The 23287-nt window shown below is 42.9% G+C and overlaps 1 protein-coding gene across 1 annotated transcript in view; it reads left to right on the top strand.

Annotated features, from left to right (window-relative positions):
• The window catches only part of LOC105562504 (monocarboxylate transporter 4-like), a 46297-nt gene that overhangs the window by 5511 nt on the left and 17499 nt on the right, over positions 1-23287 (top strand). Inside the window, exons 3-4 of the mRNA XM_012013404.1 lie at positions 2007-2117; positions 3349-3522. Coding sequence (XP_011868794.1) covers positions 2007-2117; positions 3349-3522 — 285 coding nt within the window. The remainder of the gene's footprint in view (positions 1-2006; positions 2118-3348; positions 3523-23287) is intronic.

Raw genomic sequence — 23287 nt, forward strand, 5'->3', positions numbered from 1 at the left:
AATCACTCCAGCATCCCCTTAAAGGTTACTCCTTTATTACCTCGTATTTGAGTTTTCACATTGGAGCCTTATGAATTTTATTAACTGTTCAATCATCTCTCGTTATCTCTCGCGGCCTCGACAACGAAGCGGAGGTTTTGCGAAAATCTTTTTCAAGGTTTGATCGGAAATAGAAATTATTCACGAACCTGAAGTTACTTACGTTCGAAGCAGATTTTATCGCAGTCCCCCGCGTATTTATTTTTGCTGCAATCATTGCACATTCTCCATGCTCGTCGAGGTGGCATTTTAGATATTTCGTTTAGATCGTTCAGCGAAAATGCGACCGTGATTTCACTAAGGATGCGGCACGTTCGCAAGAAATGCGAATTTCTTGCGAACGTGCCGCTCCTTTTCCAGAATCAAGAGAGAGGAGAGCACCCTCGTAACTCCGTCCCGCGACAATTTTGCCCTCGGTGCCATCCCCGACAATTTCTATGTCTCACGTCATTTTCGGCAAAATACCTGCTGTCGTGCATTCCTTTTTTTCCCTCTCTCTCTCCTTTTTGTCGCGTTAGAACGCGCGTTCCTCGCTACGCGCTCCTTTCATGCCTTATTTTCATTACGTACCGGGTAATGAAGAATATCTCATTCTTGCTGTTAATTTACCCGCCTAACGAGAGACGCGGATGCGCGACGTCTCTCGTTATCGGCAACGACAACGGCAACGACGACGATAACGGCAGCACCGTGCAAATAATCTCCTCCAAATGGTTTTACACGTTAAACGTTAATAAGCGCAACATAGCTCGCGTAGAAACTTATCCACTTACCGACATGTTAGTTGCCCGGCATTGAATTGTATTGGCGAACGCAGTTTTACTCGCGCCGACACGACTGCGGCACGGTAATTTACAACTAGTGTCAAACTGTTATATAATACGAGAACCGCACGCGAATAAATTAGAAATTACGAAGCCAAGACATTCGCGAACTCGGTTTCGACCGCCCGTAACGGGGCGTAAAGTCGCGCAAAGACACCTTTCTCAATCACCGAAGAGAAAACAAATTCCAACCGAGGTACGAGAAAGCGCGAGAATGAATTTTAACGTTTGTGAGCCCCGGGGACGACAAGGGGGAAAAAAACACGATGAATCTTTCAGCCCCCGAAACGCGCTAGAAAATCAATTAATCAAAACTACTCGTTGAAAATCGCCCCGCTAGACCTGCAAATTTAAATAACGACAGTTCGCTCAAATTCGATTTTCAGGGCGATACGCATAGCGACGCGGAATACACCCCAAAGGTGTTTAACATTTAACGCCGCTAATGGAAAAGTTGGTATTCGGCGCGAGTCACGTGTACAGCGCAACTGCGCGCGTTACCTATAATTCAGTTAGATACCTTTTCCCGCGGCAGTGGCGACCAGAGACCGATCTGAATTCGCGATTTTTTTTGCGAGGCGTTTTTTCAGGGCCGCTCCTATTTCGCGATCATCAACCCTTGCCCCTTCTCTCCCCCGTCACTCGCCCTTTGACTTCGCGCCCAACGCCACCCTTTTTCAACCTACCGTACCGTCTTCGTCAACTCTTTCAAAAGTGCATTTACCCGACCCTCACCTCTCTCTCTCCTCGCCTCTTTGCTTCCTTCCTTCCTACCTGCCTACCTTCGTTCCACGTTTCTTTCATCTCGTTTCTTGCCCATCTCGCGCAAACGTCGCCGTTGCCAACCCAACCACGGGTATCCACCGTCGTCGCAATCACCAAACAACTGTCTCTCATTGTGCGGGAAGGTATTCGATAGTGGTAAATTATTTCAGGAATTACGCGTTTCAATTCGACGCCGAACCAATTTCCCGACCCCGCAACGGCGGTACCTTTCAATATGAACCGCGACCCCTCGGTTCTATTTAAGAAGAGCTCTTGCTTCCCGCGCACTTATTTCACCCCGTCAGGCAGAAATCGCGGAGGTATTTGAGTAATTGCGCGACCGGCCGTGTCTCACCATTAATTCGCGATTTCTTTCAGATACTCGTCTGCGTTACGTGGACGCCGATGAGACCTTAGGTGGCAATACGACCTGGGTCCCGAGTGATCAACGCAGCCTGCATCGTTGCGTACCCGCGTTTCGTCGTACAGGTACGTAATATCTTCCCTTCGTCGGCCGTTCTCTTCTCTGCGATACATTTGAATATTTGACGTGTATAATAATAAACGTGCAACTATGTGTGTATCATCCGCAATTCCTCGTTCCTTCTTTTTCTTTGTCCGCAATTTTTTAATGCATAGTATTAAAATTCATTATTTGAAAAATACGATCCTCAGCTACATAAATCAATGTAACGTTAATATATTAGTGAAAACAGCAGATATTAATAAATTGGGAAATTAATAAAATAGACTGAAAAATGATATGAGAATTAATTATTTGAAAAATGCTACTCTAAAAATGCATAAACAAGCGTATAATGTGAATATATTAGTGACAATAGTAAATATTAATAAATCGGGAAATTAATAAAATAGATTGGAAATTGATATGAAAGTTAATTATTTGAAAAATGCTACTCTAAAAATGCATAAACAAGCGTATAATGTGAATCTGACGTTATATTATAATGCTCCAATTTGTAAAAAGAAAAGATGCATCAAATATGTGTAGTGCATGAAAATGCGTGATTGATTAATTGTATCTGGTCTAATGAAAAATCTTAAGCATTGATTGCTGTGAGTATTTGTGTCCAATCGGCAGGGAAAACGGACCTCATCCATATGTAAATGTTATAACCTACACTAACCTAATCTACAAACATATGTCAATTTAATGTATGAAATTATAAAATAGAATTCTATCTTTAATTCTGCCGCGAATTATAGATCGTGTAAAGTGGGCTTAATAAATTAGTAAATTAATACAAAGGATTGAAAAATGTTTACAGAGTTAACGCTCGTTTTCAGCTATATGAGTAAATAACGGCCAACTCACGAGCCAAGATAATGACGTATGCTCACAAATTTAATTAATTTTTAATAATAAAAATTACAGAGGGCAATTTGAAAGTTAAACATTGTGATTGATGGCAATTTTAAAGTTGTGTCTTTTAAATGATAAATAGAATAGAATTGAATCTAAATAGATGTGGAAAGTGCTCGATGTAAATAGAATAGAGTTTGTTTTTAGCAGATCTACATCGTAAGTCACGAAACCAAGTTACTTTGCAAGCTCTCCGTTCACACGTCAGAAATCTCCTATCGAGAGCGCAAGATGCTAAATCCGTCCTTGCCGCGAGATATTCCATTATCGGGAGTATAACGGACGCGATTCCGCGATTTATCTCTGAATTATAAAGAGGATAATCTTTTCTATCAGGGATCGACGTCGCCGGTATGCGGACGCATTTCTATCCGGAGGGTGGCTGGGGCTGGCTGGTCTGCGCCGCCGGTTTTCTCGCCCTGTTGCTCACTACCGGGATGCAGCTTGCCTTCGGAGCGCTACATCTTTACGCCGCGCGGCATCTTGGTGAGGTCCATTTGATGGACATAGGTACGTAAAGCGCCCGCATCGATCGCTGTGCTGTTCCTTCGAAAATGTAGAAAAACCGTTCGAGTATCGCCGGTGTCCCAGAATCGCTGAATGTCCCTCCGTCTCGAGCGATAAACGACTCGTCAAGAAAAATGTCAGCTATTTTAATCGTCGAATATCAAAATACTCCCGTGGTAAATATCGTTCCGGATAATATCAGGCTCTCGCCTTCAATACATCGATTTTCGATATTATCTCGTCACTAAGCTTAGGGTTATATAATTGTTAATGCGAGCTAATGTCAAGATGATATTCTCCGCTAAACAATTTTAATCCCACCCCCTCCAGGGCGAGTCGTCGCGCGTTAACCCTTTGAAGCATGGTGGTAACCCACGTTACCAACTCAACTTCCTTACATTTTGGCCATTTAATTTCTAGTTAACGCATTTAGGTCGGGTTTTTGGCATTTTTTGGATATCTTAGCAATAAAAGAACATAAAAAAAGTTGAGTAGTCTTTAATATTTATTGTAAAAGACCATTGACCAAGTTTTTTAAGATTATTTCTTGAAAACTTTGTACGTCAGATTTTTAAACTTCAAATCGACCGACCCAAAATGGCGGATGCAAAGTACGTGAATTTTTTAAGTTTTCAAGTTTTTCAGCATTTTCGTTTGATTACAGTGTTTAGGGACTCACGTCCGCGTCGTTAGCTTCTGGGTAGTGCCAAGAATGAGTAAATTCTAGGAAATGATCAAATTTCAATTTTGCATTCGCCATGTCGCGCGCGCTATTTTTTATATTCTATAAGGATCTTCAACTGGAATCTAGATTCCATGGGTCCTAATGATATCTAAATAATGTTCTTCTAGCAAAGCTGAGTTACAGTTGAATGATGTTATTCTTTCAAGTTCTGAATTCCGCCATCTCGAATCCGCCATTTTGAATTATAAAAATCTGATAACGGATTCGTAATCAGCGAGCCCAAAAATCCTTGTATAGAAAGTTTCACAAAAAAAATGGTTCAATAGAAAAATGTATGCTTCAAAGGGTTAATTCGGGACGTCGGCGAACACAGGGGCGAATTCCTCCGCGAGTATGTTTTTCAAACGATCGTAAAAAAAATGGTTATTTGTCGGATTAGATTCAGATTGCAGATTCAGTTCCATTTCCGCGTACTTCTGCGAAACGAAAACGCGTTCCGGTGCCTTCCGCTCTCGCACCCATTAATATTCCACCTTCTCACCAGGTTGCTTTACATACATACGCGCGTGTACCGGTGTATCGCGGGGTGCGCGCCGGGTGTTTTCCGCTGGATGCATATTGCCCCGCGCAGTTCCCGAGCTTTAACCGGGTATATTAAGGTTCCGTTTCTTAGGATAGCGACAGCGCGTCTTACGCGCAGGTTGAAGCAACAAATTGCGACGTGACTTGACGTTTTTCCAAAGTTTTCCCCCCGCGCAATTCGCGTTTTTCCACAAGTAGTGTCGGGGCAAATAAATAATAGCAAATTGGTTACAACATTTCATTTGTCGAACAATTTCAAGTCGACGTGCTTCCCGGGCTAAAAGTTAATTCGCGGCATTTGTCTTCCGCCTTCAACATCGCAAATTGGATTCCAGACGGAACTTTCGCCAAGACGAAAAGACTACGCGCGATTAATTGGAAAATAAATAATCCCATTAGCTCTTTGCACTTTTGATATTTTATTCCTCGGCCGAATCATTTAGCGTTAAACGGTCCCCGCCCGTTGTGCTCCTTCGCATCTTTTGAACGTTTCTATTTGCGTTGCCGCCAATTACGGGAACTATTACGCAACGAAATAAAAGGCAGGGACATTTCGTTAAAAGAGCAATTTATCGCGAACAATGGATATTTATCTAATTGGAGGCTGATACGATTTGTGTCTCCGGAACAATATGTTTTAATTTATATTTATATTTCGCCTTCGCATTGAACGCGACACCGTGCACACTGGGAATTTTTAATTCTATTTATTCGCAATGTATTTTCGTATTACCCGAAAACATATATTTTTCGATTTACGCCGGAAGAAAATCGTATTATCGCTTTTTGTCATATCGGCATTTACCGCGCTGACGTTGGCGCGCTTCCGTAAATTTATATTTGTCACGGATAAATCTGTCTTTTAAAAAGCCACAATTCGCCAATCACGGCGCCAGTCGACGCGGTACGAAACTATCGACCGCGAAAGATTATCCCGATAATACGGTTTGATTGGCGATACAAAATTTAAAGTTTTACAGATAAATCCGCCGATCGATAAAGAGTCGTTTCGCCAGCCCGGCGCAGCCGCCCAGCTCGAACTTGTCGCTCCGTTCCCAGCTGTTTATCGCAGAAAAACGTACATTTTCCTGGCACGACCGTGCCGGGGCTGTTAAATTATTTCGGCGCGAATCGTCAGACATTCTAGACTTCATTCTAGACTTCCCCTTTTGTTCCGACCGATCCAACTTTACAAAGGGCGCCCGCAACAATGACACCGCCTACGCTCGCGCGTAACGCTAAATATTGCATTAATATTTATGCGCGTGCATAAATTCGCTTCGGAGATTACGCAAGAGGGGAGATCCTATTTGCTATATAGCGCCACCATTCCAGCCGCGATGTTTTATCTTTCAAAAATTCGCGTCGTCTCGCGTAGCTGAGCCCGTTATACATGGCATCCACTTTACAATTGCACCGGACGATGGGCATTTATAAGACGCGAAAGAACAACGGGAAGAACCTGGGGGTCAATTCTGTATCTTGCGGCGTGGAAATGCATAGTGAAAATGCTAAAAGTGAGCGGCTTTGTCTCTTTCTAAGGGGACAGTTAAGGTATGTGTCCGCGATGCTAGAACTTGGTCCAAATTCTAGTTTCGAGAGATGTGTAGCCTATCAACTTGTAGCTATTTCATAAAAGCTGCAGGGTAAATGGCTACACATTTCTCGAAACCAGAACTTAGACCAAGTTCTAGCGTCGTGGACACAGGCCTTTACAGCTCTTGGACTTTTAGCATTTTCACTACGGTGTGGGAATTAACCCCACCCCTCCTAGCACAGTGCATTTGCTAAACATTGGCTACATTGGTCCAATGTTGATTATATTAGAAATGCATTGGCCGATATTGTCCAACGTAAAGCCAATATTGGCTGTGGAGTAAATGTAAATATTGCACGATAATTATATAATATTAGATTTGTATTGTGCATCGGCCAATATTTACCAATTTAATAAGAATATCGAGTGCGTACCGGCAAGACACTGCTACCGTAGCGCTACAGCTTTTTTGCTGCAATTGTAGCGGCGCCATACCTACATTAGCGTGCATAACCTCAAAATTGTGTTTTAATTGTTAGTGTGCATAACCACAAAATTGTATTTTAATTGTTAGAGTCGCGTTTACCAATTAATTGAAACGAATAGAATGGAAACTATTGAAGATTGGCTCGTGAATGACATATTGTTCCTAGCAATCCTTGATCAATTATGAAAAACGGCGACCGCTACAGTTGTAGCGGAAAGTTATGCCGAAACGCACTCGTGTAGCGCTAACGTAGCGCTATAGTAGCAGCGTCTTGCCGAAACGCACTCATTGATACAATATTAGACCAGTATTACTAAATAGACATTGGCTAAGTAAGAGAAGGCGTCAATCTTACAATATTGGGCCAATATTGGGAATACTAGGTTTACATTATTTTCCAATATGGCGTCAATATATGTATTATGCTCCTAGGGACTACTTCTATCGCCCAACATCGGCGGAACAGAGCGTATGAAAAGCAATTTTTGCATTATTTACGTCGCTTGGAATAATGGAGGTAATTTCCTCTGCATATCGTTGATACATTTCGTAGGATTAGTATCGGAATTTTTTTTTCGTCCTGCCCGTATCGCTTTTATTCTCCATTATGCTATTTATTCCCCCGCCTACGATTATACTTAATTCTGTGCGGCGGTTAAAGTAACATTAATGGACGCACCGGAGCCGAAAATGGAAGAAGTGGATCTTGTTTTATCGAATCCTCGCGCGGTAGCTTCGAGTAGCCCGCCACGAGTCTGTAGTCTGCCCTGCGAGCAAAACGATAAGTTAACCTTGTTATTGCGACTTATTTTCCTAACCAGTGGAGTGTTAAGTACCGCTTAATTCCCGCATTACTCGATTAAAGGTTAAACGGCAAACTGTATCGCGAGCTGAGCACGAGGGTGGTGTATGCACGCACACATTAACACACATGTATACGTAGGTATAAGATAAAAGTGAAAGGTCTTTCCCCTTGACGTGACATTTTCCCGACCTTAAAGTGATTAAAGTAAAGAGTTTTGCGTATCGATCGCGCGAAGAGATGAGCTTCCTCTTCCTGGTTTTTGAAGGGGTAACACGTGCGCGCGCGAGGGAGCCGTACACGATACACATACATATAAATAGAGAGAAACGCGGCGCGCTATGCAAATCGCAGCGGTTATTTATTTGCCGCAGCTATTAAAAACATTATCGAGGCCCGAAGTGACAATAAAACTGACATTGTCTCCGCGAACGGTAAGCCGCTATACGGGGAAACGTTTAAAAAAGGAGAACGCGCGCCTATTTATTAGCCTCAAGTTGCAATTAACTTTTTATAGCCTGTCCGCATATACGTGTAAAATTATAAGCATGCGATAAAAAAAACGTAGATAAAATATACGCGCGCTTACACCGGTTACAAAGCTAACAAATAAAGGTCATTGCGTAAAGTATAGGATAATCAATCGTGACAATTGACGTAACAGTAATGTCAGATCCTATTTGCATTAACCCTTTCCCCTACCAGGGCGCGCCTACGTGCCAGAACTAAAAATAGACGCGCTGTACGTTTCTATTAGACAAGCGCTATCTCGCTCTAATAATAAAGCGGATCTTAAAATGGAATGGCAGACATTTAAGCACTGGTTCTCAATTTTGAGAACTGCACGCGGATATTATTTCTGTCGTATTCTCTGTCTCTCCCCCCTGTCTCTCCCTCTGTCTCCCTGTCTCTCCCTGTCTCTCCCTGCCCCCCCCTCCCCTCTTTCTCTCTCTCTCTCCCCCGAGAAAATAAGCAGCTCGACCGGCCGCTAACGCCGCGTGTAACATCCCGCCGAGGAGTATCTCGAGGAAGAGAAAATATTGAAAGAGAAAATGCCTTTGGCGAAAGGATTTAAACTTTACCGTTCAAAGTCGTCAACCGCTTACGTTCCCAGCGTGCGGTCCGTACGCGCGAGAACTACGTAACGCCGGGTCGCCGGATGAAATCGCGTAACAAAACTTGTCGAACTTACCGCCCCGCTCTTGACACCGAGAGGCAAGAGAGTTTCCGGTTCGCGAGAACGGGATCGCCCCGCTTTCCGGAGATTCGGAACCGACCCCGGTCCTCGCGCCCCCTATGCGCGCGCTTGTACTTCCGCCCGAGGAGCGAACGAGTCGGGAGGTAAACCGCTGACCAAAATCACGTACCATACACCACTGCCTACCAATGCCCAGCGGGCGTTACTTTTTTTATTATCTTACTTTATCTTTTTTATCTCTTAGATTCTTTACAATGCCCCAGCAAGGCCAAATAACACCCACTAATGCCCAAGAAATGCCCTAGTAATGCCCGAAATCTGTACACCACAATCCCCCAAGCGGTTTACCCCTCGGAACGAGTACATCTTTTACGCGATCATCGCGAAACGCGGTGAAATAGCCGGGGATAAAATTCATTGCGGACTTCCGGCGTCTCGACGTCTCTCCGTCCCGGGACGACAGGTCGTTCGGGGAAATCCGCTGATTGTGAGCCGATCGATAAACCGATACATCATCGGCCGGCTACCGCCACTTATCGTCGACATGAAAAATACTTTAACCCCCGTCAAACATCGTCTTGCTAATACCCGCCCGTCTCGACAATTCCTCAATATTTGTTCGCGCACGGTAACGTTCGCCGGGAGTACAATGACAATAGAATATATCGATCGTAGCTCTGGAGTACCTTTAGGCTACGTTTCTCAGGGCACGTAGCCCTGACGACGGGAGGGAGCCCGACTCCCGTGTCTAAACCCGCGCCGCATATCCGTCCTTGTACGTTTGCAGGGTACCAGCGTATTATTTGCCGATCGACCTAGGCGCGATTCCCGCGCCGTGACTCGGCCCCGAGATCGCAGGGGAATCCCCAGGACATTTGAGGTCCCCGGGATACCGACGGTGGTATATTTCAAGCGGCGGCGGCACGGGCGAACCCGCTGTCCGCGAGCCAAAGTACGATTAACGTGCCGTGGCACGTGCTCGCCGCTACGTCGCCCGCGGCGGGCGATCTCGCTCTCCCGTTTTATTTCGGATCCCACGTAAAACAGCAGACTCCGTCGGCGACAGCCCCGTCAAAGGTGTTTCCGTTACGGACGACAAACAGGATGAGAATCGAAAGAACATCCAGGAGGCGTATGGGGCTGGATTTATCGCGCGACACCCCGCGTGCTTGACAGAAGCACGATGCGACGCGATAGGGACTCTACAGAATTTCTCGTCCTCGCGCCGCGGAAAAATTTCCAAACTGGCGAAACGTCAGAACCACACTCCAAGTTACGGAGTTACGAATCTAATCAAGTATAACTTCCCGAAGTAATGAGACCGAGCGATAACGAAGATTAGCGAACAGTTCTGTGGTCAATAATGGTAGTCATTATTTTCGAGCGTTTTACATGTGAATAATAATATGAGCAGTAATTAGAAAGCTTGACTAAGCTCAACCTTAAGTGTCCAATTCTCAACTAGAACTGCAAGTTTTATCAATTACTGATCAATATAAAACTGAAGAAATTACCAGTTTTTACATCAGTAAATCGTAAGATTGTTTCAATATGCTGGTTGTGATGTCATCAGTTACAATGATCAGTTATCCATCGGTTAGTGATCAGTTTTTTTATCAGTTTTGACTGAATTTTTTCTCAAGGGCGTTCATGAGAGTTTGTGAAATTTTAACATAGCAATAAATAGGGGTGTATCTTCGGGGAGGTAGGCACCAAGACGACAATTTTCGGCGAGAAAATTGACGGGCCAGAGCGTTCGGGAACGTCACTCGAGTGTATCGTTTTATCCTTGTTTACCATTCGGTGAGCAGCAAAGATAAAATGATACGCTGGGGCACCCGGGTGATATTTCCGAACGCAACCCAGGATTCGAACCCGGGACCTTCCCGCTTGCCGGGCGAATGCTCTTCCAACTGACAATGTGCTAATCCGGGTCCACACACGAAATCCTACTCGCTCACCTGCTTTATTTTACTGAATAAAGTTGGAATAGTGTACCAGCAGCGCGACTTCAGAGCGATGCCATGGTATCTCACTCCATGGTTTGGTAGACCAACGTACATTCTACTGGTAAAATGTACGGTAAAATTTCGAAAAGCCCTCATAAAGTTCTTTGAAATGCCACGTTGTTCCACGATTACACGATTTTCAGGATAAATCTTAAGAGAAAATTCTCCCTCTCTCTCTTTCTCTCTCTCTGTAGGTTTCTTGTATCTTTTTCTCGACTCAGCAAACTGCGCGCCGAATGGATTTTTCTTGAAACGCAGCCCTAAGCTAAAGTCGAAATAGCACGCCTGATTTTAAGTTGACGCTCAATTTAATGACAATGCTAATTAAGGATCCTCTGGAAATAATCTAGACATAATTTGTTGCGAAAAGTAGCCAGAATTCTGCAGTCCTCGTGCGAACTTGTCGCTTAAATTGTTACTTACATATTAAATATAACGTTAGTTGTTATTTTATTGTTACATTTCTCGGCTAGTCTTAATTTCTTGCACGTGTGATCGATTATTTAGGATTCAGAGATCCCGGGGATCTCGATAACCCGAACGCGTCGTTGCATTAACTAGTACGGATTATGGAGTTCGTACTGTATCTACGTGAAGCGGTCGTAGAAAAGCGATGCTGCGAGCAGTAAGGTCTTGATTTCGCCAATCTTCTTCCAAGCAGATAACGTCCGTTAAATACCCTCTCGAATTCAGTTCCGATTGCGTCCAACGTTCATTAACGATCGTTAAATCGTCGATCAAGCGCGGATGTTTAAGGAAATTGAAGTTCGCCATTAATCAATCGTTTATCGCGAGACCCGTCTTGTGTCTCTCAATTAAAACGTTATTATTATAATAATGCCAATCTCCTTCATTCTGAGATTATTGGAAATTTAATGTCGCGGAAGTGAGAGAGGTTTACGATTAATTATGTACGATTGCTGCTACATGGCGGGATCTATTTACAAAGCACTTTCGCAGAGACCTACTTTCTTTTTTTTTTCTCGCTACATTATTGCGAAAATAACACTTTCGTTCTTTTCATCTGCGCTCTCAGAGCTCTCTAACACGTTTCTTTCATTCTTCCTTCCTCCGCGTCATTACTTGTTTTATTTTAAGTGTAGCTACTGTAATAAGGTGCACATAAAAGAATGGACCCCCATCGCGCTGTTAGCAAATGGACGTTCCTCAATTTTTGCGATGTTTTTCGTAACACGAAACTTCTCTAGCTTGGATCATGAGCTCATACATTTCTTTTCTGTAGATAGCAGACATTTATCGTTGAATATTTAATTGCCGCGAGGGAGGCGAGTCTTTGCGCTTCCGGTGAATAAATTTCCAGGTGTAAGATAAAGGAAAGAATCAAAGCTTATGTAACCGGTATGTACACACATATATATATATATATATATATATATATATTTCCAAGCTGTTTGAAGCGATAATAGAGATAAAAACTTGCACCTACAACACGACCGCGACGGAGGGCCGACATTAGTTCGACGCGTGCGGAATCGTTTAAAGTTTCGTACGGTATTCCCGCCGAATACCGCGCACCGGTTTATAATTAATGCCGCATTTCGCGGAACGGTATCGGACTTTGTGTCGATTCACTCGCTCTCTTGAACGACAACGTCAAGCTTCCTCAGAACTACCGATATACACGGCGTCAGCAGGCGTTTAGGGGTGGAAAATTGCTCATCTCCTGTTTGGAAGCAAGTTGCGCCAGCAACGCCACTTTCGAGTAAGAGAGGGCACTGCGGCGGGAGGAACAAAGAGAAAGGGGGCAGGGGAGAGAGGGGGGGGGGGGGAAAGGGATTTGGAGGGCAGGAAAATGGAGCGAGGGAATGCGAATGAAGAGGTTTTCGGCGGGAGATATTTCATTATCGCCACGCGTAACGAAGGAACCAGTCAGAAAGACCGCTATCTCAGTTTAGTTACTTGGACAGTGAAATTTCTCTTTATTTCTGGAGAAAAGAAGGAGCTCGCTTGTCCTCCGCATAGCAATGAGTTTGTTCTTGAATGATAACAATCGGTGCATATTTATCGGGCAAACAATGGAGAAATTATGCTTTATGTGCGTATATTAAAAGCAATTTTTCAGAAAGCAGGTAGATCTCGCAAACTTCTTTCAACACCTTGGACCTCAAATGCCCTTTTTTACCCACTTCCTTTTAGTCAGACCTCAATTTATTATTCTCCTTATCGTAAATCGTTAGTTTCATCGTGGCTTAACGGAGCTATTGAAATTCTGTTTCGTAATTCGCGGAACATTATTTATTGCGCGACTTTAATCGCGCGCTTTATCCTTTCAACGTCAGGAGATTTTTAACGTCTCATGGTAAACGCGAATATAATTGAAACTCTCGCTTGCGACAATTTAAGGAATCCGTTCTTACGATTTGGACAAACACTTATCAGAAATTAAAGAGACGATCTTCTTATTAATTTGTACAGCGTATGACTCGTTTATAAGGTACACTTTTAAGGCGCTGTACAATTTGCATACGCAAATATCCATAATCCCGCGAAACTTCAAGTTACAATTGTGCCAGCGCGTTAAGAGGATGCTAAAGTCGTCTGTTTTATCGACACATTCGAATATAGTTTTTGCGCTGCTGAATCTTTTTATTACTTTTTACGCCTAAAATAATATCAGGATAAGTTGCGGACCGCATAGCAGAACGTTTTTATACTTGAAACACTCGGGTCAGAAGTCTAATGAGAAAGATATTGATATTTGAAATTTTCGATTTTTTAATCGTGAGCAATTTGAATTTGGCTTTATAAAATTACAAAATTCTTCCACGCGATTACAGTACGCGTAAAAACAAAGCGGGGGGTTCACGATTAAAAAATTGAAAATTTCAAATACCAATATCTTTTTCATTAGACTTCTGACCCGAGTGTTTCAAGTATAAAAACGTTCTGCTATGCGGTCCGCAACTTATCCTGGTATTATTTTAGGCGTAAAAACTAATAAAAAGATTCAGCAGCGCAAAAACTATATTCGAATGTGTCGGTAAAACAGACGACTTTAGCATCCTCTTAACGTTTCTTAATTAAGCAATCCATGGAACAAGAAGAATGTCTATAATTTTTAAACGATCCCGCACACACAAATAATTGATAAACAGGGAAAACGGGGGAGAGAGCGGGGGAGAAGCGGAGAAGAGAACTTCTTAACGAGAGAGGCATAAACGTTTACGTATCCTCATGGATTCAATTATTCGTCTGACATTATATCACGGTGCGCGACGGCGTGTTTTCACTTTACCCTTGTTTTCGTTAGAGCGGTTTTCGTTAGAGCGGTTTTCGTTCCCTTAGTCGCCGAGATCGATACCGGCGATCCCGAAGGAGTGACGGATGCGACATCGTCAGAGGGAAACGTATTCGTCCAGCTAAACGACGGAGAGCTCTCACGACGTGTCGCTTCCCGGTGATCCTTCTCCAGACCGGTATCTGTGACTCGGCGGCCGATTGGGGCTACGATGGGGTCGCTATATAAGCCGGAAAGACGTAAGGCGGCCGAAGCTTCGGGGATTTCTTTCCCGTGTGATATACTGCGCGCGACGATGCACCGCCGCGTGCTGATGCACGTAGAGACGGGCTCTCGGCGAGTTCTCTGCTGGGATATGTGCCCCAACCAGATAGACCTAGTTTCACAAAAGTTATCCACTCCTTCGTCAAAGTTAGGGGCTCGAGGCCCGGCGATGCCTGTCGTAAAGCGCCTCTCAGACCATCAATATTTACTCGTCGACCAAAGTATTGGCAATACCGCCCGGTAATTAGCGCCGAACACCTCCACGGGGCACAGAGGCGACGGACGTGCGTTGTCAGTATCTTCAGTTCACGCCGAATCACCGCGATAAGACTTTGCGTTGGCGGTGCAGTGTCGCTCCGGAGGGAGGGACTGCCACCGCGCGACAAGCCTCTTTGCTATTCATGCGAAAATTCACAAACGCGACGATTCGCTGAGCCTACGTCGGAATTGGTGCGCGGGTCACTGGTGAAAATATGTTCGAGAAATTGTTTCGCGATGACGCTTCGATGGCGCTCTTTTGCCAAATTTGTATTTGGGTATGAAAATCACTTAGGGATTTTTGACACTGGGTAACTCACTAACGTAGAAGTAGAGTGGAATTGTTTTTTCCTTTTGTTAATTCGAAATGTCGTTTGAGAGCGCGCCAGAACTTATTCAGCCTCGGTCACTTACAATGCAAAGATATTGAGGCTTTTTATTATCGAAATAAAGATTACTTTTGAAATTTCGTCTTGCCAGCGCGCGCATATGCGAGACGCTTGTACGGGAGCGCGCGTTTGAAGCGCTTGATGCATTCTATCAAATATATTTACCGAAGTATTTAGAATTTATGAGCTACATAAACGTTCCATTTTACATTTATTAAACCACTTTATAACTGCTGTTTGCAAGGCGCCCTGAGATACATGCCTTTAGGCGCTACGAACTTGTTATTACCGACATATTGAAAATAAATATCGACCGCTTAAGGGAGGAAACTGGGTAACTCTTCCCCTATCCTTTCGCTCTCTCGCGGCATCTCCTACCGAACTCTATATTTTCGCCTCGAAAATTTCAAAACTTTTATATTCTACGGGTTTGCATTTCCTCCGGCAAATTTAATTTCCACTTTCCCCGGGTATCGCGGAAATGCCATCGATTTTTAATTTACCCGGCGGAGCTCCAGAAGTTACTTTCCCCGATCGAACTCCCAATTATTGTTTGCGTTGCAGTAACTTTCGCATTCGTTCACGCATACGCGGCTTCGGCCCTAGATCGCGCTCCGTTTCGTTTACAATCAAAGTTTTAATTTAGGCAACTTCTTATTGCGTTCTTAAAAGCGTTCGGAGTCTAACCTGAATAAATCTCATTACCATTAATTTAGCTCAGCCACTCGCTTAACTACGATTTTATTACCACTTGGGGCTCTTGAAGAATACACGGGGAAATGTTTTAAGCGGGAGAGGCGGACTCTTTTTCTCAAAACTTGGCGCACGAACGTCAAAATGATGCTCGAGTACGCGACGACAGCTCAGCTGTGGGCATTTTAAAAGACCACGGAAAGATATATGTACGTCACGCAACTGCATTTACGCTCGAAGTTCGCGATTCCAATTTGATTAACCGAGGTAGCATTAAGTAGCATTACGTGTACGCGAGGGTGGGTATGATCGATGCGGGCGTCATACTTTTTATTTTACAGAGCCGCGGGCGTGAAATTTATCACGTCGCTATCTCCGATAAAAATATCCGTATCTTTCATTCACCATAAATCAGATTGTAACACGCTCATCCATTCATAATTCATAAGAGAGATAGCTATTTTTATCTATTTGCTTTACGTCCTCTATCACGCCGTCGCGGAACACAGTCAATTATGTACGAATTATTTATCGAGACTTATTTTATAATTACGAGAGAGAGAGAGAGAGAGAGAGAGAGAGAGAGAGAGAGAGAGAGAGAGAGAGAGATCCTAGTCTCTGCTACTCGGGCATGACGAGTGAATTAAAATTTATACAATTGCGGTACGCGTATCACTGAAATAGAACGCAAATCTGAGCAGAAAGTAGCGAAAAGCGAACACGGGCGCAACGAAAGTCTGGCGTTGAAAGAGCGCATTAATATTTTCGTCTTAAATATATGTTTCAATGATTATTATAAAAATATATTTTACTCTCGCAAGGATTTTAATTAATCGCGGTAATGTAGATTACAGATCAAAACGGAAAAAGCGCCGGATCAAAGTTTCATTAAGGAAAAACTAACTTCAATTTTTATCAAGGGGGGCGTAGAGCCCGATCATATATACCAACATTAAATAGGTGCTTCGTGGCAAAGGATGCGCGGGGTCTCCTGTTTGAAGATTTATTTTTTAATCATATTTCTCCGTCAAATAGTGGAAAGTATAATACTCGGATTAATTTCTGAGGACAATCGAAATGCAGACAAGGAGGCGCGTATACCGGTGAGAAATATCGGTGCGTCTGGCGATGTTATCGAGAAACGCAAATACGACTTCTAGCGGAGCTCCAGTAATTTTTTGGTTCGTTTGTAAGACAGTTATCAAAAAACAAAGTATGCAATTAGATTTAATTGGCGGGAATTTTTCTTTTAACAACGCGACGTGATTTTTTTTCTTAAACATTTAATTGCCCCGCCGCTTTCTCTCACAATTTTGCTGGTTCTCAATATTAAATATTTTACTGATTTAACAAGGCGCTGCAGTAAGATCGTTGCGAAATTAAAATCTTTTTAAAACTGAGCGAAGAAGACGACGGTTCTACCGCTTATTTACGAAAGCTCTTCTTTAAGCTTTGTCTCTTTCAGTGTCTTTAACAAAACTATAAGCAAGCTTTAAGACTTTTTAATGCGCGAAGAGCAATTCATCTACCATTGCTTGTATCCGAAAGAGAAGCTTTTAGCGGCTTCTTTTTCACGGCTTGTACGGAGCTTCTCGAACATTTTTCTTATCCCGAACTGTCGACAATTAGTCATAGAGATAACGGCAATTGCCCACCGAGAAGGCAACAATCGCCGGTAACGGGCGGAACGGAAGCAGTTGCGGAAAATGGTAATTCGCGGCATCCTTTGAAATGGTCGGCGCTGAGAAATGATGTAACGTTAGACCAACCTTTTATCGATGTCAAAATACATAACGGGGTTTATGCGGTCGCTGTTGCTGAAAGATTCTGGGAAGATGAAAGGGACGAAGGGGATGCAATCCGAGGTGCGCGATCTTGCGAGGAGAAACGTCATTGAGCGTTACAAGAGAAACATGTATAATGACGAACGAGCATCGGGACAAAGGCTTTACGCTATCGTCCATCCGAGTTCCTGGTCGCCGCTGTACGTGTAACACCGCCGTGAAAAGGGCTCTTTTATCAGCCGAGAACGTATTTAAAGCGTAGTGTCATCGGCAAGTTTCGTGCGCCACTTTGAAAAATTATCCCGCCCCGTTCAGTGACGTGTTCTCGTATATCATCGTGGCGCAATAAAAAAGGAACAAACTCCCCGATATGTATTGCCTTTCAAATACTTGCGTTTTATAACGGAACCGTTTGCGAAAGACAACTCTCTTTCTGTAAAAGACGACAAAGTAAAGTGATAGGTGTACCGAGATGATTTAACGAAAATTCTAAATTGACGTGCAGTTTGTCTCTAGCTATTTTCGGATCGTTCTAATGGCTAATCTTTCGCTGCAACTGTTGTACAGCTACCAGCACCGGCGTACCCTCGTCCCGTTTTACTCGCGTTCTTTATCTTGAAAATAATGGCATATAGGACGTAAAAGGGCGGACATTTTGCGGGTAAATCCAATCTGGGTACAAAAGGGCTTTGCAAAATCCAATCCGTGAAATTCTAAGCGAGGGTTCATCCCACTTGGTCCACTTGGTCGCACTTGTGCAAATAGCGCTAAAAGCGTCCAGGCTCATAAATTATTCGCATAAGAACGTCGAGCCGAAGTCGCTACCTGTTGAAGCCTTGGCGCGCCAATATCCCGGTTTCTTCGAGAGCCTTTTTAAGTCGTAACGAAACCGGACAATGCATATTCATTTCAGGCTCGCTCCGTTTCTTTATCGATCCGGCGATTTTATCTTTAATGCCAGGATTAAAGGTGCTCAGCTCGAAGATTAAACGCCGGAATGCATAAATTACACGCGGTGCTGGATACACAATACAAGGGGGTGCTAATGCTTTGCTTTTAGAATCTATTCCATTGCATGCAAAAAATGCACGAATAAGCGCAAAGCGACGCGCTATTAAATAAATTACGAGATAAATCGGCTAATGCTAATGAAAGGTATCGATATAATCTTACGCGTTCTATAAGTGACGCGATTTTTAAAGATATTTTTAATTGAAATAAAATTCTGTGACATTTTAATTGTTATCCAAAATATATCTTCCATTGTTATTTACGAGCTTTCCATTTTATTCTTAAATTTTTCATTCCCTAGCAACGAAAGTCTTTTACTTTTGAGCTAACGAGTAAATCAATTAGCTCTCTTTTATATGACGTTATTTGCGAGATAACCCGGTGCATTTCTCTTTCTTCTTTTGCGCCATTATTTGACACATGGCATGTGAAGCCTTGAAATTCTCAAATTTGCGCGAAAATACGTGCATGCGAGCCGCGCAACAGCTCTCGAAACGTTCTCGGAGCGTAACACTGCGTGTTTACGTCGTTATACGCGTATAATTACACACTCGCGCGTTTCGCGTGCGGCAAGCAGTAATTTTCCTAATGCGATTTTTTTCTCGCGCGTAGCAATAAAATGCATGCTTCACCCCTCTCATTTCGGACGTAATATCGCGCCTGGAGCATGTCCCAACACCGACGCGAGGCGTCGTTCCCTCAATTCTTTCCTGTACCCGACGCGGATATGTTTACGCCTCCTTAGCAAAGTCGGCCGCTCATTTGCACGTATATAGAATTTCACAGAGGGGAACATATCTAATTGCAAAGAACTTGCTCCATTCGTAATTTGCACCTGCGAAAGTCTTTCGTAAAGAAACGTCCCGCGTTTTTAAAAGTGGCTTAACGAAATAATATTGGAAATTTTATTCGCACGAATAATTAAAATTATTCGAAGTATTCAAGTGGATTATTGTACAAGCGGGAAATTGATTTAACGCTCGATTAGACTGAAAACGTCAGGAATTCAAATTAGGATTCTGGCACCGGAGGTTGGTACCGAAAGGTGTAACTGACAGGACCTCACTTCTCAATTAATTACGTCGAGCTTTTTCTCAGTAAAAAAGTAAATTTTATGTTTAGTTAATTAATTACTTTGCATCGTGATCTTAACCCTTTGAAGCAGGGTGGTAACCTACGTTACCACCTCAACTTCTTTACTTTTTGGCCATTTAATTTCTAGTTAACGCATTTAGGTCGGATTCTTTTTGCATTTCTTGGGTAACTCAGCAATAAAAGAACATAAAAAAAGTTGAGTAGTCTTTAATAATCATTGCCAAAGTTTTATAAATAAACAGATATGAAAAAACAGCAATTTTTTCGAAAAAATTCATTATTGACCAAGTTTTTTAAGATTATTCCTCGTAAAACTTTGCACAAAGGGGTTTTTAGGGTCGCTCATTACGAATCTGATGTCCGATTCTCAAACTTCAAATCGGTCGACCCAAAATGGCGGATACAAAGTACGTGAATTTTTTAAGTTTTCAAGTTTTTCAGCATTTCGCGCGCGCTATTTTTTATATTCTATAAGAATCTTCAACTGGAATTTAGATTCCATGGGTCCTAATAATATCTAAATAATGTTAAGTTTTGAACTCCGCCATGTTGAATCCGCCATTTTGTATTATGAAAATCTGATAACGGATTCGTTATCAGCGACTTCAAAAGTCCTTGTATACAAAGTTTCACAAAAAATGGTTCAATAGAAAAATGTATGCTTCAAAGGGTTAACAGCCGAATTACTTAGGTTTTAAATTTGTAAACTACAATACAAATTTATTTCCTTTTTAATCGCCATCTCGTACTTTTGTCTCATTCCGTGTCAAATGTTTTTATCTCGAAAAATATAATCTTATTATAAAATTTTGTCGAGCTTTTAAAAAATTGTAGTTTTTCGTGGTACAAAAACATTGTGAATATTTCACTGTATATTTAGAAAAATTCCATTTGTAGTCTTTTTACGCAGAGAAAAAGTTGTTGATATCACTAAATATGTTTACTTGGCAGTATTTCTTTAGCTCAAATATGTATGTTTTCCAATTAAACACGCATAATTTATCGAAACATATACTTTTTACATTAACAAATGTTTGCGTATAAATTAACAAATATTTGCTCGACAGCCCATGACCGCAAAGCAGTTGAATCAAGAAATATTTTCTTGATTCAACACCTTTTTTCCTCAGTGTACAAATTTTCTCTTATCCCACACTTGCTTGCACTTTCTTATATTTTCTTCTTTTCTAAAACTTCGCTGGAATTGTTCACATCCGTCTCCAAACATTTGCGTGTGAATTAACAGATATTTGCTCGACAGCCCGTGACCGCGGAACAGTTGATCAAGTAATATTTTCTTGATTCAACACCTTTTTTCCTCGGTGTACAAATTTTCTCTTATCCTACACTTGCTTGCACTTTCTTATATTTTCTCCTTTTCTAAAACTTCGCTGGAATTGTTCGCATTCTGTCTCCAAACATTTGCCGAACACTCCAAGTTTTAGACAGGTGGGACAAATGGACAACTAGACAGGCATAGATAAATCGACGAAGTCGCGAGCGAGCCAATAAAGCGATAAGGGCTTAACTTTCGCATCGCATAAATGCGCCTCAGTTGGATTATTTATATCTGCCGAGTTCGAGATCGAGATACGATTATATAAGACGAGACGCGCGCGTTCGCGTGGAGTTGGCAAGGTGCATACTTATAAAAAGAAAGGGAGGCGCGTCCCCGCCACTTCGCCGCGCGTAAAAGGGTTAAAACGCTTTCACGAGATTACAGGAGACGTACGTCGATACGATTGACGTAGCCCCGTCCAATTTTAGCATTACAGAGAGATACGGCTAGGTATAACGTGCCCCGGCACGTTAAATCGAACCGGCCGACGCGGTTTTCGTATTCCGTGCTGCAGACGTCTTTCGCGTTCGCAATGCGCGCGACGCATATCGCACTGTCCTCCGACATCAGAATTTTTATCCGCGCACCCGCGACAGGGCGCAAAGTTTTGCATAAATCTCGACGGGCGTCCGCGCGGATTACAATCGGAAAACCCACGAATTGCCTTTTCCACTCCGCGAGTCTCGTCGTCACTTAATTCCCGCAAATGCGTTGCTACGCACGATTGGTCCCTATCCCGTTTAATTGTAAAACTACGAATGCCCGGCAGCGGAGGGCCCGTCTATCCCTTCACGAAACATTCGTAGAATTCGGGAGCCAGCTATTATCGCATCGTCGTAAATAGTAATTAACGATTTAAGCGCTCGTCATTGAAAACCAGCGCAGTTCGCGTTACGGGGATTTCACCGTAATTGCGAAAATTGTACGCCACCGGGAGTAATTACGAAGAGTCGCGCGATAAATCCGATGACTTTGTCGAAAACACGGCACCCTAGAAAGAGCAGGGGGAGAAGAGAAATGTTTTTCTCGCTACGCCGTGGCGAGGTAACAAATGCCTGAATTTGAATAACAAAATGAATAAAATGGATTATACGAGCGATATAATTGAGGGTTTTCGTACAGGAGGGACGTAAGTCAGGAAACTCCTTTTCGAAGAAGATGCCTTTTTAACCGTTACAAATTACGGAGATAAAAAGCTGTGCTATGAATTTGGATATCTAAAGCACACCTAACGGATACTTTTTAGGTATTCGTGGATATCCTTAATATCTGTCGTGGATATCCATTAGATATCTAATAGATATTTATGTTCCGTATGGAGTAAGAGCACTAGATTAACATAAAATAACTTATACACGTGTTGCAGTATGTCCACCTGTTATCAGCAATTTAGAAGCTAAACCGCAGTAAGCACTGTCTGCAAGCCTTAAAAACAGTATCTCCCACTAATACTGGAGTTACTGATTTTAGTCTGGCAACAAGTGACGAAGTTAGTGATATACGATAACATAACCTCTCATTCTGTTTCTCAAATGCGCGTTTTCTCGAAACTGACAATTTGGGAGATACTGCTTTCTAAGTTTGGACGGCAGCATAGACTTCTTCAGTCAAATAGAACCGGTTTCTTCGGAGATCTGTCGTAAATCATTTTACTTGGCTCCGGTTTACAGCGCTCGAATTCTGAAGTGGGCAACAAAATGGTCGATTATTAAACCTACAAGACTGTGAGTTTACTCCTTTTATTTCGCAATAAAAATGGAAATGTTAATGGACTTATGTTCCTCTTGAATGGAGGCGTCAAAATGTACATACACAGAGGAAAGTCCCCTATTATGAGATAGTCTTCTAATACGAGATTGCGGAGTTTCTGCTAAATTAATAGGCATCGTCTGTTGGTTCCACCATGAATGCCCTTGGAGTGAAATTTGTCTGGGGGAAAATTCATTGTTAGATTGTGCAATCGTTGCGAAAGATTTGTGATCGAAGTTGGATGTTGAAAACCTGCTGTCTCATATTAGAAACCTATCTCATAATAGGGGACTTCACTCTATAGCTCGAAACAATCCTCTCGAGGTCTTTTTCACGAATTATCCCCGCGACAGGAATTCGCGCCGAAATTTTAATCGTCGCAAAAAAAATACCGGGGGGTGAACGAATTTTTCCGAAAAAGCTTTCGCGGGCTCGGATGCGCGGTTTAAAAAAAAAAGTGGAAACATTCGCGGGAATTCGCGTCCTTGCCGCACTCGAGGCTGGGATTTTGAGCGCGAAGCGCGATTCCCGCGAGTGGCGGACGCGCGGATACGCCGCGCCGGCGAGGGGATGGAAAACACGTGAAAAATTATTTCCACCCGTCCTCCCAGGCGCGAGTGCCGCGGT

The sequence above is a fragment of the Vollenhovia emeryi genome, unplaced genomic scaffold (genome assembly GCF_000949405.1).
Source record: "Vollenhovia emeryi isolate VEMERY1.0 unplaced genomic scaffold, V.emery_V1.0 DF939187.1, whole genome shotgun sequence".
NCBI classification, from domain to species: domain Eukaryota; kingdom Metazoa; phylum Arthropoda; class Insecta; order Hymenoptera; family Formicidae; genus Vollenhovia; species Vollenhovia emeryi.